The 27,959-nt window shown below is 49.4% G+C and overlaps 9 protein-coding genes across 9 annotated transcripts; 5 read left to right on the top strand and 4 right to left on the bottom strand.

Annotated features, from left to right (window-relative positions):
- Positions 1-30: 30 nt before the first annotated feature.
- On the bottom strand, positions 31-840 carry FMAN_04408 (uncharacterized protein; the record flags this gene model as incomplete). Its single annotated transcript, XM_041828887.1, has 1 exon — positions 31-840. The coding sequence occupies one exon, from the start codon at positions 838-840 to the stop codon at positions 31-33; it is 810 nt and encodes a 269-aa protein (XP_041679705.1).
- Positions 841-1,325: 485 nt separating this feature from the next.
- On the bottom strand, positions 1,326-4,119 carry FMAN_04409 (putative H+-transporting ATPase, vacuolar, 67K chain; the record flags this gene model as incomplete). Its single annotated transcript, XM_041828885.1, has 7 exons — positions 1,326-1,382; positions 1,436-3,000; positions 3,054-3,138; positions 3,200-3,248; positions 3,353-3,374; positions 3,430-3,490; positions 3,586-4,119. 7 exons carry the CDS (start codon positions 4,117-4,119, stop codon positions 1,326-1,328), a joined length of 2,373 nt encoding a protein of 790 aa, XP_041679704.1.
- A 1,819-nt stretch (positions 4,120-5,938) lies between these two features.
- On the top strand, positions 5,939-7,770 carry FMAN_04410 (uncharacterized protein; the record flags this gene model as incomplete). Its single annotated transcript, XM_041828884.1, has 3 exons — positions 5,939-6,149; positions 6,198-6,712; positions 6,766-7,770. The coding sequence occupies 3 exons, from the start codon at positions 5,939-5,941 to the stop codon at positions 7,768-7,770; spliced, it is 1,731 nt and encodes a 576-aa protein (XP_041679703.1).
- A 112-nt stretch (positions 7,771-7,882) lies between these two features.
- On the bottom strand, positions 7,883-9,996 carry FMAN_04411 (uncharacterized protein; the record flags this gene model as incomplete). Its single annotated transcript, XM_041828883.1, has 5 exons — positions 7,883-9,009; positions 9,059-9,267; positions 9,319-9,623; positions 9,675-9,761; positions 9,817-9,996. The coding sequence occupies 5 exons, from the start codon at positions 9,994-9,996 to the stop codon at positions 7,883-7,885; spliced, it is 1,908 nt and encodes a 635-aa protein (XP_041679702.1).
- A 577-nt stretch (positions 9,997-10,573) lies between these two features.
- On the bottom strand, positions 10,574-13,759 carry FMAN_04412 (related to PET127; the record flags this gene model as incomplete). Its single annotated transcript, XM_041828882.1, has 1 exon — positions 10,574-13,759. One exon carries the CDS (start codon positions 13,757-13,759, stop codon positions 10,574-10,576), a length of 3,186 nt encoding a protein of 1,061 aa, XP_041679701.1.
- A 314-nt stretch (positions 13,760-14,073) lies between these two features.
- FMAN_04413 (uncharacterized protein) lies at positions 14,074-16,848 on the top strand (the record flags this gene model as incomplete). The annotated part of the gene is made up of 3 exons (XM_041828881.1): positions 14,074-14,169; positions 14,246-14,953; positions 15,010-16,848. 3 exons carry the CDS (start codon positions 14,074-14,076, stop codon positions 16,846-16,848), a joined length of 2,643 nt encoding a protein of 880 aa, XP_041679700.1.
- A 1,050-nt stretch (positions 16,849-17,898) lies between these two features.
- Positions 17,899-19,551, top strand: FMAN_04414 (uncharacterized protein; the record flags this gene model as incomplete). The annotated part of the gene is made up of 3 exons (XM_041828880.1): positions 17,899-17,955; positions 18,019-18,140; positions 18,195-19,551. The coding sequence occupies 3 exons, from the start codon at positions 17,899-17,901 to the stop codon at positions 19,549-19,551; spliced, it is 1,536 nt and encodes a 511-aa protein (XP_041679699.1).
- Positions 19,552-20,308: 757 nt separating this feature from the next.
- FMAN_04415 (uncharacterized protein) lies at positions 20,309-23,578 on the top strand (the record flags this gene model as incomplete). The annotated part of the gene is made up of 2 exons (XM_041828879.1): positions 20,309-22,875; positions 22,924-23,578. The coding sequence occupies 2 exons, from the start codon at positions 20,309-20,311 to the stop codon at positions 23,576-23,578; spliced, it is 3,222 nt and encodes a 1,073-aa protein (XP_041679698.1).
- Positions 23,579-26,161: 2,583 nt separating this feature from the next.
- Positions 26,162-27,855, top strand: FMAN_04416 (putative 1,3-beta-glucan synthase; the record flags this gene model as incomplete). The annotated part of the gene is made up of 3 exons (XM_041828878.1): positions 26,162-26,172; positions 26,245-26,297; positions 26,360-27,855. 3 exons carry the CDS (start codon positions 26,162-26,164, stop codon positions 27,853-27,855), a joined length of 1,560 nt encoding a protein of 519 aa, XP_041679697.1.
- Between the last annotated feature and the right edge of the window lie 104 nt (positions 27,856-27,959).

The following is a 27,959-nucleotide window of genomic DNA, read 5'->3' as shown; positions in this document are numbered from 1 at the left end:
AAAGGGATCATGATATCAGGACCTCACTGCTCACTTCCCCTTCTTCTTCTCCTGCTTCTCTTCTTTTACCAATCCAGACTTTACCAACCCGTCTCTAGCTACGGCATTGATGAGCGCAAACCTTCTAGGTCCTAGCTGAACACCGCCGTACCACCTCGTCACCACCACCATGGCATCCCAGATATCCATGACCTGCATCAGATGCAACATCCTTCCACCGGCAGCTGTCTCGCCGTCATCATCGCAGTCCTGGAAACTCGTAGCCCCGGGCCCACGGATCCGCCATGCTGTCATGTTGTGCGTGGCGCTGCGTATGCGTTTGTCTGATGAGAGCAAAAGTTGGACGTAGTATCGAGCCTGATCAGGCGAAGTCACTCGTGCGACATGTGCTAAGAATGTTGATTTTGACTCTGTCACAAGGTCGGATAGAACCCATTCCGGAGGAGGAAAGTCTGGTTGCTCATAGTCTTCTTCTTTAGGTGTCGAAGGAGCTGGGGCCTCACTTTCAGGCTCTGGTTTCTGCTCCTCCGCACGCCGTGTGAACTCCTCCACGGCATCGAATAGACAGACAAGGCCCTCTTGAAATACTTCGCCCAGAGCGACTCGGAAGAGTCCCAGGTCACGAGCACCAGCGCCTTTGACACCACCAGAACTGTGGTGTGTACTGAGGGCACTGGGGGGGTTAGATGGGTAATCGGACGGGAATTTCAGACGCAGAGAGGATGCATCGCCTGGCAGTCTGAGAATAAATACAGAGGAGTCGTCTTCTGTCGGGACGAGGCTGCCGTAGCCGTAGATGGAATTAATTGCTTCAACTTCATCCTGAAGTTCTTCGGACATCGTTCGGGTTGTGAGGGGTTGGTTGAAAGGTGATTGAGGGTCTTGAGCTTTCAGTTTGTTGAAATCGCCCTAAACTTTAATATAGATTTCAAGCAATAGTACATCTAGGACTGCTTAAGAACTCGCGTTAGTTCCATTGCAGGTCTAACAATACGCCAATATTTCTTGCAGTTGACGCTGAATGCACTTTAACCTGCAGAAACCCCACATCAGTCCATCCATTTTACCTCCCGTCGTTGATCCACTAAATCCCCAATCCTCTCTTACGTAGGTAGGTAGTGCTTTCAGCAAACCATCTGGTGAAAAATGAACGACATATAGTGAGTGGCCTTGTATTTAGAACAAATTGATATTGAGCGAGTACACTAGACTATGGGGCGGCGCAAACAGTAATCGAATACCGGTCATCTTCTGACCAATCCCCCAGCATGACCTATCTATAGCTTCAACACAGAAACAACCAGTAATGCAACGTTAGTATTACATTACTCGTCCATGACGGCCGCAAACTTGTCTGTCATCTTCTGTTGAATCTCCTCGTACTAGAATTTGAGTTAGCACATGCATTTGTGTTTGCCACCAAAGAACAACTTACTCTCTTGGAGATCACATCCTGGCCGTCGGTGGGAACCTCAAACTTCAACTGTCGTAGGTTGGCTTGCAGGTCAGAAGTAGCCTCTCGTACCTTGGCCCAGCTCTGGCCTTGCGCGATGACCTTCTGGGCTTCATCGTGGAATCCCACCATGAGCTTCATCATCCACTCTGTCTTCCAGATAGGACAGAACTGGTCATAGTCCGAGTAACCGTTTTGCTGCAAGAAATCTTCCTTGATCAGGCCTGCGATATCCAACGTAATCTTGTCGGGATCAGACAGGGCACTCTTTCCAACAAGCTGAACAACCTGGTCGAGCTCCTCGGAATCAGACAGAAGTTGCTTGATGCGGTCGCGGAGTCGAGGGAAGTCGGGGTAATTCTTCTCGTAATACTTATCCAAAATGGTGTTATACTTGCTGTAAGATAACGATGTGTTGATGGACGGGAAATGTTTTCGCTGCGCAAGCTTCTTGTCGAGACCCCAGAAGACCTGCACAATACCCAGAGTGGATGTAGTAACGGGATCCGAGAAATCACCACCGGGAGGACTGACGGCACCGACGATACTGACACTGCCCTCGCGCTCGGGAGAACCCAGAGTCTGAACGCGACCAGCTCGCTCGTAGAACGAGGCAAGCTTGGCACCCAGGTAGGCGGGGAAACCCTGATCAGCAGGCATCTCTCCTAGACGACCAGAAAGTTCTCGAAGAGCCTCAGCCCATCGGGAAGAGGAGTCAGCCATCATGGCCACGTTGAGACCCTGGTCGCGGAAATATTCAGCAACAGTAATTCCAGTGTAAATGGAGGCTTCTCGGGCAGCGACAGGCATGTTCGAGGTGTTGGCAATGAGGGTAGTTCGCTTCATGATAGGTTCCTTGCGGCCATCGACCTCAATGGTGAGCTCGGGGAAATCCTTCAAGACTTCGGCCATCTCATTGCCTCGCTCACCGCAACCAACATAGACGATAACGTCACTGTTGGAGAACTTGGACACAGACTGACTAATGACAGTCTTTCCGCAACCGAAAGCACCGGGAATCGCGACGGTACCACCTTGAACACTAGGGAAAAGGGCGTCGAGAACTCGCTGACCGACAATGAAGGGCTGGTCGGCGGACTTCTTGTCGTTGGAGGGACGTGGTACTCGGACAGGCCAGGATTGCATCATGGGGAACTCTGTCTTCTTGCCATCGAACTCGACCTCGAGAATGTTCTCGACGACGGTGTACTCGCCCTTGGCAGCGATTTTGGTAACGGTTCCTCGTGCACGAGGAGGGAACAGGATCTTGTGGTCTGCGAGGAAAGAGTTCTCGAAGACAGAGCCCCAGACATCACCACCAGAAAGGTGGTCGCCGACCTTAACGGAGGGTGTGAACTCCCACTTCTTCTCGCGGTCGAGGGCGGGGACGGCGATACCGCGGGGAATATAAATGGACTTGGCTATCTTGGAAATAGCCTCGAGGGGGCGCTGGATACCGTCGTAGATACCGTTGAGGAGACCGGGACCGAGCTCGACTGACAAGGGCTTTCCGGTACGGGTAACAGGGTCACCCACCTTGACGCCGGCTGCGATGATGATTAGCTTGTTATTGTTGGAGTCTCATCATGGGCTGTCATACATGTCTCCTCGTAAACCTGAATAGAGGCCTGGTCGCCACTGATTCGAATAACTTCACCAACGAGGTTGTCATGTCCTACTCTGACCTGCAATAGCGGTGGGTTAGATCGTGGCGGATGATGACGATGAAGGATGATAGCAACTGACCAACTCGTACATGGCAACACCAATCATGTCCTCAGCCACGACGACGGGACTGTATAAAGTCAGCATGACATGTTGACAGTCAAAATATCGATTCGAGTGTATTTTTGGGGATCGAGAACAGATCGCAGGCTGAAGAAAACGGTAGGTACTGACCCAGAAATGGAGTAGATTTTACCTGCAGATAGTGTTAGCGACACCGCAAGGTGCCTGAACTTGGTTAAAGAACATACCGGTTTGATATCCATCTTCCTCATTGGTCTTGCTGCTGTTGTTCGCAGCCTTTGATGTTTTCTACAGATGGTCGTAAGTCAGTATCGAGAACCAAGCAGCATAAAATGCGCCGCGTTGTCGCCAGCAAGCTTGGGGGAGGTCGGGAATCAACGCACAGGAGGCATCTTCAACGACGAAACTGGCGCGTTGTCTAATTGAAGATGAGGAGAGGTAGGAGAATGCGGCGACTGAGGCCGAATGGAAGATGCTGTCGAACCGGGGGAGAGGGTTGACGAAGGAGGCGGCTGAGATGAAGTTTGAGGTGTTGATGAAGGTGAATATGGAGACAGAGATGGAGATGGAGATGGTGGTGGAGAGTTTGGCAGAGGCACCTGGCGAGCTACGTCCACCAACGCTAGAGCTGCTGCTGCTTTCCCAGCTCTTGAGTGGAGCCAGGATGATGACGATGCTTTGCGGGTGGGGTCTCGAACAGCAGCAACGTTAACGGGAGGCGCAGGGGCTCTATCGCTGAAGCTCCCTCTGTAACGGCTCCCTCTGGCCCCGGAGCCTGAGCTAAGGCTATCGTCGTCAATGTCGCTCCCTTGCTCTCGCTGGCTGTTGTCGTCGTCGTCGTCGTCGTCTTCGCCTCTGGTGCGGATCAGATCCAGCAGGGAACGCCTCGCTTTAAGAGTAGGACGAATGCCGAGCATAAGCTACAGTTGATGCCTTTTTTGCGATAAATATTTTTTGGTTTCAAGCTCAGAGGAGTGTAAGTGGGAGATCTGGAGTATGTTGTTGATTAAGGTAGATGGGAGCCAATTCTCTAATGGGGCCCCCGGGGGGCAAGAAAACAGCGAACCTTACTGTGGGCTGTCAAAATAAACTTAGCAAAAGCTATCCTAAGCTTAGGCTATATCACCTAAGCCTTTTTGTCATTTAGGATCAAGGTCCCTTGTTTTCTTTCCCCCCCTAGGGGGCATAGCTGAGCTATAGGTTAGCGCTTGGACGGAGGCTGTACTGAAACATTATGCACAACAGCGCTACTGACCTCAGTGCCCAGTCGACATGAATTCGAGGGTACTCCGTACCTACATAGAAGAAGGGGAATGCCTTGAGGGCCCCAAATTCTTTGTTGGCAACCGAATAACTCATGAAATAGCTGATTTATTCACTTGATTTTGCTATAAGTAGTCCATTCCGATCCTGATGCGTCTGCCCTTCCTCCTAATGTATACCTACTGCCCAGTCCTGGACAGATACCTACATGCAGCTATCTCGGAGCAACTTTAGATAAATGACACTGGGCTTATTGTTTGATACAACTACCTTACGGTAAGTCTTGGATACCCAAACCTCAAATTTCTCAACTTCAGTTGCTAAGAACACCAGCCTATGAATTCTTTGCGCCATGAGCAGCGGTTTACTTTGTCTTCCTATCCGTGGACGAATACCGCACTTGGCATTGCCAGTTGACTATAGCTTTACCAAAAGGTCTATAAGTTTTCTCTCGATATGCTCCATCGCCGCCAGATCATGGAGGTTATATGTTGGGTTCCAAAGCGGCTTGTCTAGGAGGCCGAAAACCTCCATGTGCTCAAATATGTACCTAGGCTTTTTTGTGACAATTTTCTGGTACAGTCCCCAGTTCCTTAAGTCCATCTACCGAGCAGATCACATCGAGATGAGCCATTTGTCTGGCATCCAGCAATATTTACCAATCCGTGTTTTGTTTTTCACTCGTTCATCTTACAGTGGCAATCACTATTGCCACTATCTCAGGTTCTCTTAACCGAAACTGTACTTGTGTTCATGCAAAAATTGCTCGTGATAACTTCTAATCACAACTATGCGTATCCCCCCAACATCTCCCAAGCCTGAGCATCCTCATTCTCATGACCGTCAGAATGTGTCAACTTTTTCCTTAATCACATCTTGAATCTTAAAGTGATCCATATAACCGTTCCATAGAGGCACACAACAGCAGGAATATCATCTTGATATTGGCCAAGTGTGTATTACAACCACTTAGGTTGTTCCATATCTTCAGACAGACTCTTTCGCCTTCACATTCCATGCTACATTCTCAATACCCTATCAACATAGAAGAGAAGACGTGTCTCCCAGAAGAAGGGATAGGCCGGACACATAAAACCTGTGGAAGTACAATCTCACACCCCTGCTGGTGCGAATATCAAAGAGCTCCGGAGACTTTCTCGGATACATCCCAACTCTTCATAATAAGCAGCTCCATTGGCAATTGTAGTTCTTTACTGGTTGGAATCAGCTTACCTCCTCTGTTTTACGCGTCGTAACCCTATGTGATGATCTAAAAGCTGACAGCCTCCATTCTGGCGCCGTTCAGAAGTGTCAGCATCAAGCGCGATCACTACCTCGCGCGGCAGTTCGGATCTTTACCCTGTTGTTAATATCAAATAGGTACTTAGAGAAAGTGGGAATATAAAGGAGCAGAGATACGCACTTTTGTACGTTCTTCTTAGACCCATATCAAGATAATATTCTCACTGAATCATGGATGCCCAGAATCAAGAACTCAACTCCGACATCTGCGTCGTAGGAGCAGGACCACTTGGTCTTCTAGCTCTGAAGAACCTTCGCGAACAGGGGCTCAACGCAAAAGCGTTTGAAAGACAAGAGTACGTTGGTGGAACATGGCATGCGTCAAACAATATCGAGCAGACAACTGCATTGGAGTACACGACAGCCAACACCTCCAAGCAATGCGTATGTTTCTTTCTCTCTTCAAGGGGACAGATCGCAATATTAATAGGTCCCAGTGTTCCATTACTGATTTTCCTATGCCCGATGGTAAGCCAGCCGTACATTGCTCCTGTGGCCGTGGAGCTCATAGTATTTCTAGATTTCCCTGTGCACCCCCCTCAGAAGGATCTCGAAAGATACTTCGAATCTTACGCCGAACAGTTTGGCCTGTATCCGCACATACGATTCTCAGTCTCAGTCGACCATATAGAACGCGATGAGCCACGAAAAGCCTGGAGGGTCTTTCTCAAGGATGTTGAGACGGGGGTTGGAGAGGTCAGAACATTCGGTCGTGTAGTTGTCGCTACAGGCATGCTCAATACCCGCCATCTCCCCCACGTGAAAGGTCTAGAGAAGTTCTCTGGGGATGCAATTCACTCCCGTCAGTTTAAAGACGCCTCCAAGTACCAGGGCAAAAACGTGGTTGTCGTAGGTATTGGGGCAACTGGTGTGGATTCGACCTCGTTCTTGGTCAAAGCTGGGACCAACAAGGTCTATCTTAGCCATCGTGGCACCGTCTTCGTGGTAAGAACCCCAGCTCTAGTCAACTACAGCTTCAGATCCTGATCATTTTTTAGCTCCCCAGGAGAGTCAAAGGCAAGGCCTTTGAGCACACATTGAGTCGTCGTGTGTCTATTTGTGTGAGAACAATAGGCAACATCATGCCGAATATTTTTGCAGGTCTCATGACCAAGATGATGATCAATATGCGAGATAAAGAATGGCCACATTTGAAGGAAGTATTCGGTACCCGACCAGTTGATGGAGTCCTACATCGAGTTCCATTGTTCTCCGAGCATCTGGCCGATAACCTCAAAGATGGCACAGTCAAATCTGTCCAGGGCATCAAGGAAGTAACTGGTCCCAAGACTATTACTCTTACGGACGGCACGGTTTTGGAAGACGTCGATGCCATCATTTTCTGCTCGGGCTATGGCTATGACTTTTCTATCGTCAAGGGCCCTGGGGATCCGACCAACCCAGCCATTGCCCCTGACCACCACAAGCGGATTGAAGCGACCAAGTTCTACGGCGAGGAAAGCAAGTTTGCACGTCTTTTCCATGGCTTCGTCTCGGAACAGTTTCCTGAGTCGTTGGCTTTTCTTGGTCATATGATTATCATGAGACCTCCATTCGTACTTTATGATCTCACTACCATGGCTCTGGCGAGCTTGTGGTCTGGAGACTACCCCATGCCGTCTGCCGAAGAGAGGCGTAGGGATATTGATGATCACTATGATTATCTTGTCAAGACACTCCAGAGAGGCCCGGCTCCTCATCCTGGATTTCGGTGGAGGGCCAAGCCAACTTACGAGTTTCTGAACCAAGCAGCAGGTACAGGAGTCACCGATCGCTTGGGGTGCTTCACTTGGGAAGCCTGGAAGCTGTGGTGGAACGACCGAAAGTTTTACAACTTGCTTATGGACGGAACTGATGTGCCAGCGGTTTACAGATTGTTTGACACAGGTCGAGGTCGCAAGCCTTGGCCTGGAGCCAGAGAGTCTATAATGAAGACAAACCAGGAGGTGAAAGAGCTAGGAGAGCAGTGGAAGAGGGAGAATAGGGGCACAGACCACACGTAAGGCTAGAGATATGCTTCATTATCCTGTATCATATCTATGATATCTAGACCGCATCCTGACGGATTGAGAGAAGGGCTTCGAGTACCATTCTTGCCACAATAGACATATTTGATCATCCATGCAACTTCACATTCAGGCCTACTAAAATCTCTTGCAGAATCTTCAAAGCTCCCTCCTTGGCCACCAAGGCTGAAAAAGTCGCTTGTAAAACCGAGATGCCACACTCATCTCTTTCTGCAACATTTTGCATCCTTGTATGGTACGAGGAACCTAGTGTTGGTATGTCACAGCCATCCTGGCTCCGTGCCGCTCGTAGCATACAGATCTGCGACGACCGACATTCGCCGGTGCATTCTGGCTGTACCCAGCCTCTGCTGAGACGTAGCATGTACTCATCAAAGGCCGTCTGATTCCTCTCGAAGACCTCGGTGATGTTGTGCCAGAATGAAGCGGTGAGCTCCGCCGTATCGTCGATTAGGGGAGGGTTCGTGAGTGGGCCATATGTCTCCTTTGCAGAATAATACTTTACCCACATGGGGCCTTGAGTCTGGTACGTAGGAGACGTCATGTCGGCGCTGTAAGTAGTTGCATCGAGGACAGCGAACGTCACGGGATCAACATCGTAGACACGAAAAGAGGGCATTCCTGACATGGGCGTGAGTGAGGGGCCGACATATGATGTTACTAGAGCATTGTTGAAGGTCTTACCCGGAGTATCACTGTACGTAATCTGAAAGTGATCTCTGTGGGTGTGACCAAAGAACATGGCTGCGATGGTTGCTGAGTATCGGTTCACTACCTGGTTCAGGTAATTCGATTGATCGTGGAATGCGTTCCGGTCGCCCAGCGGCATGTGCCCAATAATATAGACACGCTCTCCGGCTTTCTCAGCAGCGTGGAGTTCTTCGACAAGCCAATCGATCTGCCCGCTGGGATCGCGCAGCATCTTCCTCTGGAAAAGCCAGAAGTTCCCACGATAAAACAGATTTGTGTTGAGAGAGATGACGCGCAAGTTACCATTGGGATATTTTGTTGAATAAGCGCCGATTCTTGCTGCTGTGGAGGCTGATTCGTGCCCGATCCAACGAGACCATGTCCCTGCGAGAAGGTCATAGATCCACGAGGAAGCATCGCCGATGGAACTAGGCTGGTAGGCGTTGGTGGGATGAGACTCGTGGTTGCCAGCTGTTCCGTAGACTATACCGAGATGTCTATCCATATGCTCATATGATCGAATAACTTGATAGGTTAGTTTTTTTGGTGAAGTATTTGAGTGAAGGGCGCTCACTTTGGTGCTCATTATAGTCCCAAGATGTGTTCCAGATTGAATGATCGATAATGTCTCCCGTAAAAATCGTGAAAGCGGCGTCGGGTACCAACTTTTTGATTGCTTCATACATGCTATGCTCAAGAGAAGCAGGAGAGTCGCAAGTATGCTCCCCATATGGTCCAGCCGGAGATACCGCTCTCCCAGGCTCGTCATTTTCTGTGAAAGGTCTTCTCAAGTCAACGAACAGCATCATAAGCACTGGTAAAGGCGTTACTGACCTGCAGCATATGGGTTTGTTGCACTCTGAACTCGACCCTTCAGTGTAGAGCTGGTCAACATGTATATCGGAATAGTGAACAACTTTGATAGGGTCTCTTCCGCTCGAGACTGGACGCTTTCGGTGCAAGTGGTCAGGAGGCACAGGGACTTCCCATTCGTCTATAGCAGGATAGTGGCAGAGGCCTAGAAATGTTACGCAAAAATGCTGCGAAGTCTTTGAACCGATGGCAACGTTTCGCAACGCCTCGGCTATAATAGGCCCTTGAAGCTCGATGGTTCCATCACAAACATCTGCATCCTCGACCTTGAACTTGTTAAATAGAGTCTTGTATCTTATAAGGACTTATTAGGCTACCTTTGACTTTTTGCATACGTCCTGTAGTGTGTTGATAAAATGTCGATCCCCCAGATTCGCAAGGCTCTTGAAAGTCACTAAAAGGCCCTACACCGTCATCTTCAGCTCTTTGTAGTCACATTCATGACCAGTTGCAACTCACCTGACATCCCGAACAAGACGAAACACTCTGTATTTGTTTCCATATTCGATCTGCCCAGTCATTTGTATACAAAGTCTTTTGGTTTTCATTGAGACCTTGAGGCACCACAACCTCTCCGTCAGTTCCGATAACCGCTGTTATGGCGCCAAGACAGGGTAGGAGAGTTGTTGATATGCGCATCTTTGTCGATGTGAGAGAAAGGGGAAAACGGTTGGTCTCAGAAATGGCGAAATAGGGAACAAGGTATACACTGAACTTGTTTATACAACACAAGTAAACCATAGAGACCATCAACTTATTGTCATCTTAAACAAATCATCTCCAAAATCGGCTTAGTGTAACCACTATAACGGCCACATGACCCAATTAGAGCAATCACACGAGTGCATAATGTCGGTATGGTATGTACCTAGGTAGACAGGAAAACGTCACCGCTGAGGTGGTCCATGTCTCATCTCCAGCAGCCAACCAGCCAACAACTACAACTAATTACTCCGATCTCAAATCCGCCCATCAAGGACGTTGGCAGAGGCTCAACGTATACAATAGTTGCGTGATTATTTCTTATTCATATCCATACATACATCTATTTCGTACACCTCTTTTCATGCCTCAAAACCAGACAAATGTAATATACAAGACCGATGATGATGAGTTATACATCTGCGCCATAGATAATGATACAAGGAGCACATTGCTCCAATTCAAGCAGGCTTTTGGATACCCACAGCATTCTTCCTTTTGCAGCTGGCCTGTTCTACTCCTTTATCGGAGATGTCTTTTCCCCCTTCTTCGTCTTCGTTTTCTCCTTCGACCGACCTCTCTTTTCCGAGCCCTTACGCGAATGCGCCTCTTTCCGCTTGTTCATGTTAGTCTTATTTCTTGCGTCAGCTTCCCATGCAAGCTTAACGCCTGTCTGTTCCTCCCTCTGCATGACCGAGTCTCTGTACTTCCTCCCAGCTTCTGTGCGTTCTGGTAGCGTTCCCCCCCACATTCTGTGCCATTCCCTCTCGCGATCCTCAGGGGTTGATACAAGCGCCTTCTTCCTGCGCTTCTTGAGTTCCTTCAAAATTTTACGCGCTCTGTCTGCTTGAAGCTCCACGACTGTGTATTCCACTTTCCAGTTGATTGGTTCCTCATGGTCGGAGCACGAGATACGTTCCACGACCTCGCCGTCGACCATGTTGCGGACTGTGACATACAAACCAAGAATGTCCTTCTTTGGTATGCTGTCACTTTCTTCGTCGGATCTTTCTTCCTCTGTCAGTGAGGGTTTGTCTGCTCCAGGGGTCTTGACAGATTCTGCTGGAGAAACGTCAATGGTGGCTGTGTTGCTATCATCAACCTCGCTAGCCGGCTCCTTCTGGTCTCGCACCAATTCCGACAAAACTCGCTCAAAGGTCCCCAGATTGCTCTGGTTGTTGTCAACACCTTGAGCAAACTTGATGATAAGGTCCTTGAGAGTAGCATCTGCTGAGTCGTCGCTGTTTAAGGAAATGTCAGTTCCATCGACAGCGTCGTTAATTATGGAACTATGCCCTTCATCCTCAGCCCTAGTCTCGACATCTTCGGTTAGGCCAGGCTCTGTCTCTTTCCCAGCGTATTCCACATCTTTAGAATCCACGTCATTATTGGAATTGTCGCCTTCAGATGCCTCAATGGATGGGAGCAGTGCATCCTCGGTTTCAGAAGAGGATTCACTCGTATCCAGTGCATTGTCTTCTGCTAATCCCATCTGAGCTGTGTCTTCAAGTTCACTGGCTGCTTCTTTGTTGTCCTTCAACTCTTCGGTCAAAGCCTCAACAAGTTCGTTGATGTAGGTTTCTCTCTCCAGCTCGGGCTTCCCAGTCAGCAAACCACTCTGCTCAAGAGCTTGCTCGATGGCCTCTCGCACACTATCCAAGCCGGCGGCGTCATCCTCCACAGTTTGGTCGACCTTGGCCATCATCTCATCCCACGACTTCTGTCTTTCGGTCGATGATAGCTTTTGAGTATCTTTCTTAGTCTGGGGCTCAGCTTCGTCATTCATTCGGCTGTTCTCTTCATCCTGTGGAATACGCAACATGTTGTTTTTAAACATAGCCACGGCTTCACTCCCCTTCTCCTGGGTTTTTTGAATCTCTTCATCGCTGACAGGCTCGGCGAAGAAATAAGTGAGAGGGGGGTTTGTTGGCCGAGTCTCGATGTGTAAACGTAGTGACTTTTTAGGGAAACGCTTCGTAGCTCTGTCCAAAAGATCGTTCAAGAGTTTGACACTGACTTTAAACTCCTCGTCTCCCACACTGCGGTTCGCAGTTCCATGAAGAGCCTCGTCCATTTCCTCGAGGCTAATATACTGAAAACCAAATATTCGTTGTGTGTTGTGGAACGCAACGAATATACCATCCATTCGGCCCATGCGCACTTGCAAAGAATACTTGAGGAACGCCGCTCTGATCATGTCGTAGTACTCACGTTCGAAAGACTCCCAAGTACCGAAACGGCTACGAATCTCATATCCAACCCCTTTTTGATAGCCTCCAACATCCATGCGGATGGAAACTACTGCACGGGTTTTCAGATCAAACATGCCCGTTCCTGGAAGTCGTGGATCATAAGCATCCAGCTGCGACCGCATCATAAAATCACCCAGCGTGGAGAAATGGAATGCTTCATCGGCATTCTTCTCCTCTTCGGATAACTCATGCGAACGGCTTCTCCTGTACTTTTCGAAGTGGGGTTTGTTGAGAGTGAGAAGTTTTTCCATTGATTTCCCCAGCATGCTCAGAACGTTGGCTGTGTCGAATTCTTTGTCGGCGTCAATAGCATACACACCGTCTTTATAACGGGCGAATGCGGCAGCAGGACCTCGGGTCAGCACGGTGAACGTATCATACTCGACCTCGAAAGAGCGGGATAAGTGTCTGAAACTCAAGGGCCTCCACGCTGAGAGAAGAAAGTGGAACTGGGAGAGCATGGCCGTCATACTAGATGTTGAACCACAGTACTTCTTCTTATATTTGGCACACAAGTCTGTCAACCGACTGTCCTTGGAGGATGTCACATACTCTTTCAGAGCGTCGAAATCAAACTCATCAACGGGCATAATTGAAGCAAGGTATGGGTCAAAGTTGTAAACCCGGGTCCGCTGATCTTGAAGTTGGTAGGGTCCGCCATTGAAAAGAACCTTGTCCAGTTGATGGGCTAGCTTGGGGACGCTTCTCCTAGATTCTTCTTCAACTGCTTTCAACTTGAGGTATTGGGGCTTGATGGTGTAAACTGGAGGCAAAGCCTTCTTCTGCCTTTTGACAGTCTTCAACTTCTTCTTCGACGGTGGAGCTGCTGCACTAGGCTCTGTCTCATGGCTATTTGCTATGGTATGCTGATCCAGTTCGGGGGAGGGAGTGGTATGATCTTCTTGGGGGGCGGTCTGGTCTTTCGAAGGTTCTGTAGCCAGCACTTGTTGCAACTTCTCTTTCAGTGATGCCCAGGTACCAGTCTGCTGATTAACTACCCCAGAGCTGGCCTCTGATGAGTGGGCTTTATCAGTCCTCTGTTGTTCGTTTGGACTCCTTGGCTTGGACCCCTTGGTTTTCTTCTTTTTCTTCGACTTGTCGATACCATAGACTCTCTTAGCCACAGCCAATGCATCGCTGATATCGTTTTCAGTAGTCCCCTCTGTAGATCCTTTTACTTCAAGACGAGCTGCTCTTCTCTTTTTGCCCTCTTTTTTCCTTTCCGCGACTTTCGCTCCCTTTCCAGTCTTGTCCGAGGCGGTCTTCGTTGAATTGAGCGCATCTTCGGAATCAGGGGCGGGTTTCGGCGTGGGAATCGAAGTGTCGTCCGGGCGAGTCTCTGTCGCAAATAACCGGAGGGGTGAACATTGTCGCGGGCATCGTAGATGGGGCCGACAGATATGCGCAAACGTGGCCGCGGGGGGTATCCCACGCCGTAGTCGAAGCATCGGGGCGTCTTTGACGAAGTCGATCAACTTTGTCCAAAGTTGGCCAAAATCAAAGATGGAAAGACTTCGCAAGTGACGCCGATCCAGAAAAAAAAATATTGAATCATCAACGGCTCCGGTATAATATCGGGTCGGACGATACATCGTATGACACGTGATTGGTCAATCACTCCCTATAGGATCCATCGCATGCACCTACCTGCTACCTTAACCATTAGCCACAACACTTCGTCATTTCCGGAGCCTTCTAAACTAAAGGTTCAAAGAGGACACCCACCGCAGAGACTCTCGCGGCATCTTCTCATGCGATAGCAATGGGCGCGAGTGATTCAAAGCTCGTTTTCAAACGGGGCATTTTTCGTTTATCAGAAGAACGGCATATCCCAGCGGATGATGCATACTGGACCTCTGTTCGTCGCCTGCTCCACCCAAAGTCCTACTTTACCTTTCCATGGATAACTCGTTTACTGACATGATATCACGCAGTTTTGGGAGCTTCCTGAGTCTTCTGAGGATGTCTTTAGTTTATTCACACCTGCCGACATTCGAAGAACTCGGGATCGAGCACTCGAAAACCTAGAAACCCTCATCCTAGCCATCACTTCTCGTCTATTCATACTACGTCATCACCCATCTTTCCCTGATCCTGAACTTGCTCCAGAACGCGAGGCTTTGAACTGTATCCGAGTACTCACACGTATCCTACCTTACCTATACGAAAAGGAATCTCTCAGTGACTGGGAGAAACAATTTTTCTGGGCTCAACGAAGGAAACGCACTCGGCACGGGGCTATCGCGAACGAGATCCTCTTTGACGAAGCTCAGGAGGCTGAGCGCAAGACGCAAACTGCCGAGTTCGAGGAGGTCAAGCCACTTGCTGAAGAGCTGGTAGACACGCTGGTCGATTTGCTATTCTTTTCTGATCTTACTTTACCACGACAACCCAATGGCCGACCGAAAGTTAGCTATGCGATTTGGCAGAGTGGGGTGGGTTGCAACACAGCTGTTGCAACAACAAAAGACTATGAAAGCAATCGATCAGAGATTCTGCGGCTTCTCTTGACGCTTTCTGGCCAGAGCCTGTACATGACTGCTGGTGTCCTGCCACAGAATGGCGTACGGACGTTGACACACTTATGTGCTTGTCCAGACAAGCAAGTCGTGCTCTCTGTGCTTTGTTCCCTACTCAACACAGTTGGTCCACCTAGGATCTCTAGGCTTCGAAGTACTGATGCTGACTTCATTTATAGACGTTGAAATACAACCCTGCTACGTGGCGCGTGCCTTATAACACCCTTGTATTCAAGGACGGCAAGCAGATGCTTGTGACATACTCACTGCAGTTCCTCTTGGTGCTCTTGTTGTACCCTATTCCTGAGAACCCATCGAACCCATCGCCTAAACACTCTTATCGTCACTTTCTAGGCCGACTCCACCGGCCACAAGATTTTCAGTTTATTGTGGACGGGATGACTCGAATTCTAAACCAACCACTTCAAGAGAAGACTTCATATCTTCCAGGTTCTCAGTCACCCGGCCACTTTGCCCCTGAAATACTGATGTTATTCTGGGAGATCCTTCAATGCAACAAAAGGTTTCGATCTTTCATCGTGGACACCGAAAGAGCGCATGATTTTGTAGTCCTAGCCCTCTTCTATGCTCTTGAGTATAAGAACGATGCTACCAAGCAAGGAGTTGTGCGCATGTGCGCTTTCTTGCTCCAGACTCTAAGCGTGGAGACTAACTTTGGCGTCAACTTGAACAAGTACTTCGAGGGGCAGGAGAGTCTACCAACGTCTATTCGAGTACCGGGATTCCGAGGGACCTATGCGGACTTTCTTATCCACTCAATTTACAATCTGATCACTTCAAGTCAAGGGAAGCTATCGGCAATATACCCAGCTCTGTTGGCGGTGATCAATAACATCGCACCTTATCTTGAGGGGCTGAGCAGCACTAGCAGCGCAAAACTGATGCAGCTGTTCTCTTCCATGTCCTCCCCTTCGTTTCTACTTGCAAATGAGACTAATCACGCTCTGCTCCACTCACTGCTGGAATCTATTAGCTCAATACTGGAGAACAAATACCCAAAGAACCCTGAGTTAGCATTTGCTATCCTCAAAAACAAGAAGAGGGTTGAAGCCTTGCGCTCATTCACTCTGGAGAGTGGCCAAGAGGAAATTGAGAGAAGGAACAGAAGAAGAAAGGATTCTGGACACCATTTTGATCCATTCGATGCTGCATCTGTGCGCAGCTCAGTTGACAGCTTGAGGAGTCCAAACAGCGCCCAGCCACGGCACTCGTCATTGGAAGAAGTCCCAGAAGACGGTGCCTTCGCGATTGGAGACGACGACGATGATGACGACGATGACGACAACGATGACAGTGACGATGAGGAACGGCAAGAGACTCCTGCACGGTCAACGTCAAGTGAAGCCCCGTCCCGGAGGTCATCGATCCCCAACGTAGAGGATGCCGTCCCAACTCAATTGCGAGGGATGTCCGAGAAGGCTCGTGGCAAGATGCCAGCGGGTGTTCCCACCTTCTCGCGGCAAAACAGCACCACCAGCCTAGGCGGGCGCTCGATATCAGGACAATCACAGGCAGGGGCATTTGAGCCTTCGGCCCACTGGATCGACAGCTGGCTGCTCGAACTGCCTCTCCACACAATCCTGGCAGTCATTCAACAAGTGTCTGCCCTCTTGCCGCGACAAGAATTAACAGCCGATATGCCAACACCAGAAACACTACGACGAATTTCAGGTGTCCATGTTGTTGGCATTGAGCCATCAGCTCCCCGTGTACATTCTTTTGAATGGTCCCAGCTGGCGTTGGGTTGGTATGAGTCTCTGCTATGGGGGGTTATCTTTACAACCGAGATGCAGGTTTCCAGAGGAACTATGGGCATATGGAATGGTACCGCTATCAAACTTTTCAGGGTCCAAGAAACAGCCCCGGAGGGTCCAACACTGACATCCCCTCGAGGGGCTGTTGACGCTGTCGGTAGTAACATTGTCTCACGGATAGGGCAGATCAACCTCCGGGGCGGGCCGCAGGGAGGCAGCCAGGCGCCACAGCGAAACAATTAAGGAGAACACACGAAGAGTTCAGCAAGGGCGGGCGCTTGCTCAACAACCCTTAGTTGAGCAATTAGAACTTTCTGCACTGCTTGGCAACTTTTCCTTGAAGAGGGAGCGCTGAGTCCTAAAGCTAAGCAGCTGCTAGCATGAGGCTATTGTTTCATGATCTGCCTTTATTGATTCCAACAGTGTTCATCGTGTAGGATAAGAGAACGAATGGTACATGGGAAGCGAATCGGCGGGGTAGTCTAGAAACAGGCGTTTGGGTACGGATTGGAGTCAATCAAAAACTCGCATTTGCATCAGAGCGGCTCAGGTCATGCTGTTTTCTATGCACATAATCACATGCGCTGTTCATCCTCGTCTCATCAGCTGGTGTTTCAAGTTTTGACTACTGGCGCAGTAGCTAACATGTGGCGCGTCGGGATGGAGGTGGCTAATTTGACTCGGGACCAGCCACAGCCAACAGGATCTAGGAAATACCCTCCTGCACAGTTCCACACCGATTGGATTCCTTGTTTTCAAAAGCAAAAGTTGGCAGAAGTAGGCAAACAACGTGATTTATGCCAGCAAAGCTGCAAGGTCAAAGCAAAGCCACGTCTAATGCCTGGAGTGATCATTTCCGAAGGGTGCAAGGGGGACTCGTACGCACCGCCACCACCGACCGGGGAGCTTCACTTTCACAGCCAATGATAAGCCGTCCCGGACCATTTGTGCCGTGATCCCCATACGCTAAAGCCACAGTGGTCATCAGCCACGTCCCAAGGTCCCTTAATTCTAGCAGCTATCGCGACAAGGGTCTTGTTGAAGGGTGGGTTGTAAGGGTCCAGGTCCTGTTGTTTTTTTGGCCGGGTTACGGTTCAACACGAAAGCAACTCAGCTTATTGATGCAACTCGCAGTCGGTCGCATTTCCTAATTTCTCGGTTCTCACCTGTCTCAAAGTGCCCTTTGCTAGCTATTCAATTTCGTTCGGCTTCATTTGGTCACTACTGAAGCTGGGGCTTCTTACATCATATCAAGGTCGAGCAGAACTGAATCTGCTGATACAACACTTGAGCATGTCTCAACAGCAACCCGGAGACTCCGGCGATGAGGTACAGCCTTATCGTATCCGTGTGAGTACCTCAACGAGTGACACCAACCGATCGAGGAGCTACTAACCATTTACTTTTTTATAGGTATCAAGCAAGTATCTTGATATCACGCGACAGAAACTAGAGCTCACCCGGCTGCCTCATGAGCCTCGTTCAAATGATTGGTGGGAGCCAAAGCCTCAAGTTGAGTCTCTTGTTGACTTTTGGTAAGTAGCTCTATGAGAGAGCTGCGTAGGGCGAGGCTCACGAATAGTACCTAGGCAAGAATCATTCTCATGGCAGAATCACGAAGAAGAGCTGAACCAAATTCTTCCCCAGTTCAGAACCAGTTTTCAAACTTCTACTTCATCAACGCCAGTCCGGCTTCATTTTATTCATGCCCGCTCTCCTCATGCTAACGCTGTTCCTTTGCTCTTAATACCTCCTTTCCCTTTGACCAACCTGTCGCTAGGTCACCTGGTTCAGCCGTTGAGTGATCCTGAAGATGCTGGTGCAAACCAGCCGTTTCATGTTGTGATTCCGGCCTTGCCCGGCCTGGGTTTCAGCGATGCTCTTCCTTCTAACGCACCCCCTGTTTCTACAACAGCTCAGCTACTGGACAGCTTGATGAAGAGACTATCATACGAACATTACGTCGGAAGTAACGCCGGCTCTGCTTCAATTTCGCCTGCTGCTATTGATTGGAGACTGGCTCGGCACCTCTCAATCCACTATTCAGAATCATGCCTAGGGTTTCATTTTATTGCACCTCCTCTGACATGCCCTACACTCTCGGGCTCAGCCAGTGAGTGGTTAAAATGGAAACTTGCTCGACTCTTAGGCTCTTCAATTTTGGGCTACTCCAAGGACGACCTCTCGGCTATACAGAAGCAGAAGACGCCGCAGCTGAGCAAGAAGAAGTCTGCTGTTAGCCTGGGACGGCAAAGTCGCAGTGACTTTGAACCAAACACGCCGTCATATGCGCTGTGTGACTCTCCGACAGGCCTCCTCCTCTATGTGCTGAAACTGCTCCGGACTCTTGGTCCTAAGAAGGAACTCACACCTAAAGACATCATCACTCTCACTTGTCTCATATGGCTACCTGGCCCTGAGGCTGCTCTGCGATTCTGGGCTCAATGCGCGTCAGAGATCGAGCCTGTGGAGGAAAAAAGGACGACTAAGAAACCCAAGGTTGCCATTACCGTTTTCACTGGAGACGAGGATCAGGCTGAGCAGCAACGAACACTCCCACGACCTGCAAAGATCATGTACTCTTGCCCTGGCTGGGCTAACAGGGAGTACCACATCGTGCACCTCAACCGAGCGCCTGGAACTCCAGGTTTCTTGGCTTGGGACCGGCAAGATGTGATAGTTGAAGGGGCGCGCGGTCTAGTGAAAGCAATATTGGCAAAGGATAAAAGGATGCAAGTTGCTGAACAACCTGGGGCTGTTCTTCAGGATCAGCTCGAAGTGCAGGATGGCCGAATAGCTCAAGCAGATCTGTCTGGAACAACAGTCCAGGATCCGAACGCCAGTCCGGGTGAGGGGCTTCCTAAAACTGGTGTACAGAAACCAGCAGGGGACGATCATCAACACCTTGTCCCTCCGCAAGCAGCTATACACGGAGGTACTCATTGATGAATATTGACAGGATGATGCGTATGAGGGCAGGTAGGTAGTGGAACTTAATTCGATACCGTCGTTTCGGTTTTCTTTCCCTGAGTCTCGTCACTTGCTATGAAAACCATAAGTTTATGAGCAAAATTATATACCAAAAGTCTGACAGCAGAGTAAAGTTTACTGCGCTGTGTCTTACCTGGTCAAGATATCGACTTTTTAATTTGTTTATCTTTTTTAATATTACTGAACTGTTCATTCTATTACTTGACCATTACGGATGTTGCACCTCTATGAGCGAACTCGGCTCACATGTAATGAGGCTCTTTCAAATTGATGCTATATCAGCGTAAAATTATTTTCACAATCAAGCAGTAGGTCAATCGATAAAATTGATGGCGACATTTCCTCATGGCTACAGTTGAATATTTGAGGTCCAGTCTCTAAATCAGACCTTAGTAGTTACCCTAGGTACCCAAGATTATACGTAGCTCCTTAGCTCCTGTACTGCCTAGTAGTGATCTAGACTTAGATAACCCCCTGCCCCTTCATGCGCCACAAGGTGACCTAACCAGCTCCCGCCCCTCGACCCAACCTCTAACTTCCGCAGCGTGAACACGACTTGACTCTCTCTCTATGGACACATTATAGACCTACGAGCCCTCTATTTTCCCAGAGCTACCTCAGCACTATCCATCGTGTTCTGCATGGCGACGATGCGCTACGAAACAGCCCGTTTCTCCTAATCGGCCCGCCATCTCCCAACCTCATACCCATCATGTCGAATCGATTCGACCGACCTCACCGCGAAGGTAACGGCTATGGCAACTTTGGACGCTCCAACGATGACTACCGGTCCGGGTATCAAGATGGCTACGGCAGCGATCGATATGCCACACCACCTGCCACTCAACAGCCGCGACCACCACCCAGCCTTCGACAGATGTCCTCCCGATCACGCATACCACAAGTACAAGCTCCACCACAACCAGCAGACACTCATGCTGCACGGCAAATCACCGAGGTTATCGACCACATAAAGAAAGAATGGCCTGCAATGTGTCAAGACGATTGTGTCCCTGTTCAACTGGCGTTGCAGCTGCTCGACAGGAGCTCGGTTGGTCGCGCTCACGAATACGCCCAGTTCCAGCAATCACATAACTACCTGCAAGAGTCGCTTAAGGGTATCGTCCACGAGCACCACCAGGGCTTCAACAGTTCTATAGGTACATTTCACAAAATTCAAAGTAGCATTCAGCAGTCGCAGAAGCGAGTACGTGCCTTGAAGGAATCACTGGCGAGTTCCAAAACAAGCCTCTGCGCAACGGATCCTGAATTAAAGAAACTTTCAAAATCATCTCAAGAGTTTGACGCCTTGGTGCAAACTCTTAATGAGTTGGATGACCTCCGAGCAGTACCGGATCAGTTGGAGGCAAGGATATCGGAGAAGAGATTCTTGACGGCCGTGGAAGTGCTTCAGAATGCGCTGCGAAAGCTACGGAAGCCTGAATTGGACGATATTGGTGCCCTTACTGACTTGAGGAGCTACCTTGCAAACCAAGAAACTGCCCTGATGGATATCCTTGTAGAAGAGCTACACGAGCACCTCTATCTCAAGTCACCGTATTGCCAGGAAAGATGGCAGAGCTTGGCTAAAACGCAAGGCGCCGTCACCGAAGGCTTTGGTGATATCAAGCCCATCGCCCCATTTCACGTTATTCTCGATGCCATTGACGTTGACAAGACGGTCCGGGAAGATCCTATGAAAAATCCCGAAGCCGATACATTCTACTATGTAGGACTGCTGGTGGAATCTCTAAACAGGCTCGGACGTTTGCAAAATGCCGTGGAGACTCTTAAGCAGCGACTCCCAGTTGAGCTCTTTACTATCGTCAATGAGACTATCAACGAGGTGGATCAAAGGCATCCCAGCTCTTTACGAGGAGGATCAGCCAGAGGCGATGGTCTTCACGTCTATGGAACACGTGAAACACAAATGCGAGCAGATGTGATTTACGACCTCCTATGGTCTCTATATGGCAAGTTTGAGGCAATTGGAGAAGGTCATCGTGTGTTCCACGAGTCTATCAAGGTCCTAATCCGAAGGGAAGGTGCTGGTAACAACAGTGCCCTACTTGGAAGCTTCAAAGAGTTGTGGAATCTGTACCAGAACGAGATTAGATCCTTGCTGCATAATTATGTTACAACCGATGCAGATGTCTATCAGTTCGACTCGCCAAACCCAGGAGATACGCTCCATGGCAAGAAAGACATACGAGAGCATCTTTTCAAGTTTTCTGAAGCGAACACAAAGTCTGTTGAGATGACGAGTGAATATGACGCATTGGACAACATCATCCAGGATGCCGTTCCTGGGCTAGGATCTCGAAAGCAGGACAGAAAAGGGCGGAACATCCAGGAAGGAGGAAGAAGAGGAGCAGCAGGAGCAGGAGCAGGAAATGATGGTCCGTTTGGAAACAGTCATCAAACAACAGGCTCGTACAAATCTCTGGTGGAACCTAGTGTGTTCAATATGAGCTTGTTACTACCGCCAACGTTGGTCTTCCTGCAGCGTCTCAAGAACATCGTCCCTCCCGGCTCAGACCTGGCAGCAAGCACGCTAACAACGTTCTTGGACAATTTCTTGGTCAATGTCTTTCAACCACAATTGGACGAGACTCTCGCCAAATTGAGCGACACCGTCTTTGGGGAGGCAGATGCATTCACACAAGACCCAGCCTGGAGCCAGGTAGCACGTCGGCCTGTGTTCCGAGGAACAACAGCCTTTTTCGAGGTTGTGACAGCTTTCTGTCGTATGCTGGGAACCATACCACCAGACCAAGCACTCAGCTCGCTGATCGTCACTCAAATGATGCGATACTATGACCGCTGCTTCAGCTGGTTCAAAACGCTCGTCGTCAAAGCTCAGGATCCGGCCACCGAGATTAGCAACGACAACCTGAGGTCATCGGCACGATTCTCTCTGGATCAGGGAGAGGTACAAGAAACAATGAAGAAGCTTTTCATGTCAGAAGAGATGGACTGGGAATTGGCTGAAAAGGAGATACACTTGTTGATGGAACTCACAGATGAGTCGCCACTCGACTCGGGTGACGTCATTCAGGATCGAGATTCCATCTCATCCCTGTGTCTATTGTACACCAGCATGAAGTGGCTTGCAGTTAAAATTGCTGGCCTGCGGCAGATCACAACGCATGACACCGATACATCACGACAAAATCTGCCTCGACATTCGAGCCGAAGATGGACTCTTATGAACGATACTGGCAAGACCGCAGGAGAAGAAGGTCCTGTGTCACTCCCACTAACGCAGGAAACTGTGCAGTAAGTAATGCGATCTTATAGGGAAACATATAACTGATCAATCATCAGAGCGTTTGACAGCATAGTGTCGTCCTTCGAAGAACTTGCAGGAACTGCGCTACTAACTCTTCACATGGAGATCCGGTGCCGCATAGTTCATTCATTGTCCATTGCCTTGTCACCCAAGGTGGCACCCTACCTGCTTGACCAGGAAGTGAGTGAACCTGATCCCCAAATCTTGAGCCTCAACTCGGAATTGGTATTCTTTGACGAGACGATCGTGAAGTATCTCAGAGAGAAAGAGATAGCCTTTATTCGAACGGGTCTGGGGCTGCTTATAAACTGCTATCTTGTGAGCAATGCATGCAAAGCGTCGCCTATGAATGACAAGGGTTGTGGGCGTATGCAACTCAACATTCTTGTGCTGCAACAGAACCTCAAGAACGTGGAGGAAGGGGTAGACCTGGCGCGTGCAGCAAATTACTTTTCGCTATACGAACAAGGTGCAGACGCCATTGTAGAGAAGGCAAAGGAGGACAAAGAGCAGCAACGAGGAACCAGCGCGCAGGACCCAGACAACTTTTCGTACGACGAACTAAAGGCACTTGTCGAGCTCTGCTATAGTGAGGCTATGGCAAATCCTGAACGAGGAATCGCCACTGCAGCCAAGCGACAGATGCAGGACAAACTGCTCGGGCTGAGCGAGCACATGTGGCAGACATAGATAGACCAAGACGATATGTGATGCATGAAGTGCTGGGCTACAATGGAGTTGGGGGATTGCTTGGAACAGGTATGTTAGTGGTTGATTTGAAGTGTACAGGAGTAGCGATGCGTGATGCATGGTTAAACAAATCAAGTATGAAACCAAACAAAACTGTTTATGACAGCTTAAACATCGCCGTAAAACTTGCTGTAGGCAATCAAGCTTGATTGACTGTCACGGATACACACAGAAATACAGGCCTTTGTTGTTAGTCGCGGCAAATACCCGTATGGAACCATGCGAAAGCCATGATAGACACAAGGGAAGACCAATGGGAAGGGAGTTGTCATCTTATGACCATGCTTTATGTAGCAGACACAAGAACAAGTGACATCACAGTTGCAGTCTCACAGAGGCGCCAGAATTAGAAATTACTTTCCTCCCCCGCATCTGAGCAACGTCTGTGAGTGACGGGATCTGCATGAGGCAGCCCAGCCAGAGGTGGCAATGGTAGAATCTATGGCGATAGGGGATTTGGATTCGGAACAGCTGTGATATCCATATTGTTCAATGCCAACAGCAGCAGGGGTTGTTGATAAACACATCGTCCAGCTTAGATGAAGAGTTCAGAGATTTCGAAAGATATTTTTCTTCTTTCGTGGAGTGTATAGATTATCTGGGTACATACAGAGGACAAGAGTAGGGGAAGATCATATTACCTGGGTTCAAGAGTGCGAAGATTATCGGTCTATAATGAACCCTGAATGTGAATTTGTAATGGAAGGATCAAGCATCGAATCTCAAACGGAGGCGAGATGTCTTTATTTAAAGCTTCTGTATTCAGGTCCGTGACATCTCTTGGGGTTCAACATGATGGACATGGATATGAGATGGATTATCTATCGATCGATCAGCTGCTCCACAACACCAGGTTTGCTGTTGATCAAATACGCATACTGTAGGTTTCCGCATGGTGGATTTCCTATCATTGCAGCGTTTGTCGTCGTCCATTTTGCAGCATTGAGTTTCGTGGCTAGTTACTTATATCGGACCCCTAAAAACAAGAATAAGCCACGGCGTTTTCTCCTCGGTCTCTGTCGTCCATTGAAATTTTGCAGCGCGTTATCATTTGCGACCAGGACCAGCCAAAATTAGGTGGATTTAGGCTGCCCCTGAACCTAATCTCGAAACATGTAGCGGGCCATAGTGTGCTTGCGGGAGCGGTACCTTGCATTGCTAGCTCTTCTATACCCTACCTTATGCAAGCCCCCCGCGGCCTTCGCCTGACCGTCTCAAACCCGGCCATGGACTGTAGCTTAGTAGGTATCTTAGTACCTAGTCAAACTACTAAGGGAATGGAAATGTGATGGAATTCAGAAGCATTGAATGGGCTTCAGCTGGATCACGCGTGGTTAGGAATGTTGGAACCCAGTATTTTGAATCGATCGTCCATTGAGTTTGCGAAAACCGGTACAGCCTGGAAAACAATGGCATTGAGTTTAATGGATGGAAAGTACGGATGCCATCCATAGTATGGAGTACGCATAAGAGGTTATGAACTTACCTAGTAGTTAATTAAGTGACGATTGGCTGCATCTTTCTAACCTAATCGCGGAGAATCTCCTATTAGTCCCCTTTCCCCTCTGCTGCCAACTTTTATGCAGCCCTTGTCCATCTGAAGCCGAAGCAGCCACTCAGTGTCAGTGACCTCGATGCAACAGTAGCATCACCTGTCAGCCCCTTATCACTTCCGCCACACTCCACTGTTCGAGTGCCGGACTGCAGTGCAGTGCAGTGCACTGAGGCACTGCGGAGACGCTGGCTCCAAATGAGAGACACCAGAACTCGTCTGTCTATTGGTCGCTTTGAATAGTCAATCAACAACAAAACAAAGAAGCCAACCTCTTTCGCATCATCTCTTCTCATGTGCCAGCCCTTTTATTGCATCCATCCATCCCACTACCTGTTTCATTCCATCATCCATCTCAGGGTCCTCTTTTCCAGTGCCGGCCTCCCATTCTAGTAACGTATCCCCTCACCAGCACCCGTCTAAGTATTTCATGCTTCGAGATTGCAACTAGAAACTCACAAGTTACACCCAAGATTACTATAATTACCTCGCCTATCCCCTTCCCCTGGTGCATCCACTTCTAAGGACCTTACACGACAGTGGGAAAAAAAAAGAAAGAGAAGACCCCACGCGTCCGAGCGGAGTAGACCACCGGCCAGCAGCCACCTTTCTCCTCCTGTAGCTCCATTTGGCCCATTTGGCTCGTCAGGTTTCCCCTGGATTAGATTGGATTGGACAACCAACTCGGGCTTTTGGGACTTTTCGGCGGCATCAATCTTCACCTCGAACCCTACATCATCATCCATTCATCAACAAACTCCATTCGTCGCTCTCTCACAAATCTTTCTCGCTCGGTCACTCTCTTCTTTCGCTTTATTTCACACCGCTTTACTTCAATCGCTAGACCAGGCTCAGTCTCTTTCATTGTGGCTCTTCACCTTGACTTCCCTTCGCAACAAAACCCCTAGCAACCGACGCTCATTCACCCTTTTCCGCCGTTCTTTGGGTTTTGAGCCCCTACTGCCGCCACAATGGCAAACACGTATGTCTTGATGATGCCCTCATCCGATATCGCTTATTACTTTTGCCTGCCGCTGACACTTTACTTTTATAGTTTCGGTGCGACCATCAGGTCTTTCTGGCATACTATGACCAGTTATGACAGACGTATGCGACCCCCTGATACCCGAGCGCAACACTTCAAAAACCACATACTGAACAACTTCTAGATTCCTCATTTGACTCCCCTTATCGTACCGGTCGACATGTCCCCCTACAGAACGGTCGAGGCGGTATCATGACTGGCGTAGCAACAGCCTCCGATTCTCGAAACGATGTCTCATCTCCCTACTCCGACGAAACCGGCCGGGCTTCTCCCCTCCAACCCGACGGCGCTACTTTCGCTCCAACGAACGCCCCTTATTCGCCTGGCCTGAGATCAATGAGTGCGCGAAATGCTAGCCAGGGCGATGGCTTCGAGGTGCAGAGCCCCGGCGATGTCCCAATGCAAAACTTTGCCGATGGCCTCCCCCCTGCCCCCCCAGTTGCTCATTCCTGGAGGCGCATAGACGCATGGGCGGATGAAAACTATCCAGAGCTCTACGACCAGCTATGCGAAGGTGCTACCAACAATGATCTGAACGACCTGGAACATCAGCTTGACTGCTCTCTTCCTCAAGACGTCCGCGACTCGCTTATGGTTCATGATGGTCAAGAACGAGGAGGAATGCCAACCGGAATTATTTTTAGCCACATGTTGCTGGATTGCGAAGAGATTGTCCAGGAATGGGATAACTGGAGGACCGTCAATCACCAGTATTTGCTCGAAACATCCATCAACAAGCCCTCTACCCCTTCCAAGGCTTTTGGTGGCAGCAATGAGGCTTCTTCTTCCAAGCAAGGCGCCGCAGCTGGCGGCAGCCCTGGTCCTTGGAGACAGGATCTTCTCTCTCGCCAAGACTGCGTGCCCCCCAATGCTGTTCAAAAGGCATATGCTCATAGCTCATGGATCCCCCTCGTCCGTGACTGGGGTGGCAACAACTTGGCCGTCGATCTGGCTCCTGGTCCTGGTGGCCAGTGGGGTCAGATCATTCTGTTTGGTCGTGACTACGATACTAAGTACGTTGTCGCTCGCTCTTGGGCTGCGTTCCTGGCTGTTGTCGCGGATGACCTCAACAGTGGCAAGTGGTATGTGGATGAGGAAACCAACGAATTGAAGCTGCGAGAGTTCAAAGAGACAAGAGTTGAGCCATCGTACTTCAGCATCCTCCGGTGGAGAATGGATCAGAAATACGGAAGAAGGGCAGCTTCAAACAGAAGGTCAATGGGACCCAAGCCTAATTCTCCTCTTGGCTCACGTTCTTCTTCACCTTATGGTAGTGGTGGTGAGAATGGCGAGCCCCGGGGCCGATCTATGCAACGACTCAGTGGATCATCTCCTTTGGCCAGCCCCCGACCAGGCGCAGGATACGGAAAGGCGACACCTTTGAGTAAGGTCACAGAGGAGACAACAATCCCAGAGCTGGCCGACGCATACATCCAGCCCGAGAAGCTTGTAGAGGTCGAAAGCCCCCGGCAAAGCCAGGACAGCAAAACTCCTAAAGTGACTACCAGCATTCCCCGAGTGGAATCCGACCTACTCAAGGTGGAAGAAGAACCATCTCCCAAGGCGAACGGCAAAAAACCCGAGGTGGTGGACGAATCGATGAAGACGATCGAGATTTAAGCACCAAACAATGGACCTTGTATTTTGCAATAGACGAAAGCACGGGGACTGGCATAGGGACAATGATTGCATGAGACTCGTTATTTTTTACCAACTTCTGGCCA

Source organism: Fusarium mangiferae (assembly GCF_900044065.1).
Source record: "Fusarium mangiferae strain MRC7560 genome assembly, contig: FMAN_scaffold003, whole genome shotgun sequence".
NCBI lineage: Eukaryota > Fungi > Ascomycota > Sordariomycetes > Hypocreales > Nectriaceae > Fusarium > Fusarium mangiferae.
The sequence above is the reverse complement of the archived record's forward strand: the minus strand, read 5'-3'. Positions and strand labels throughout refer to the sequence as shown.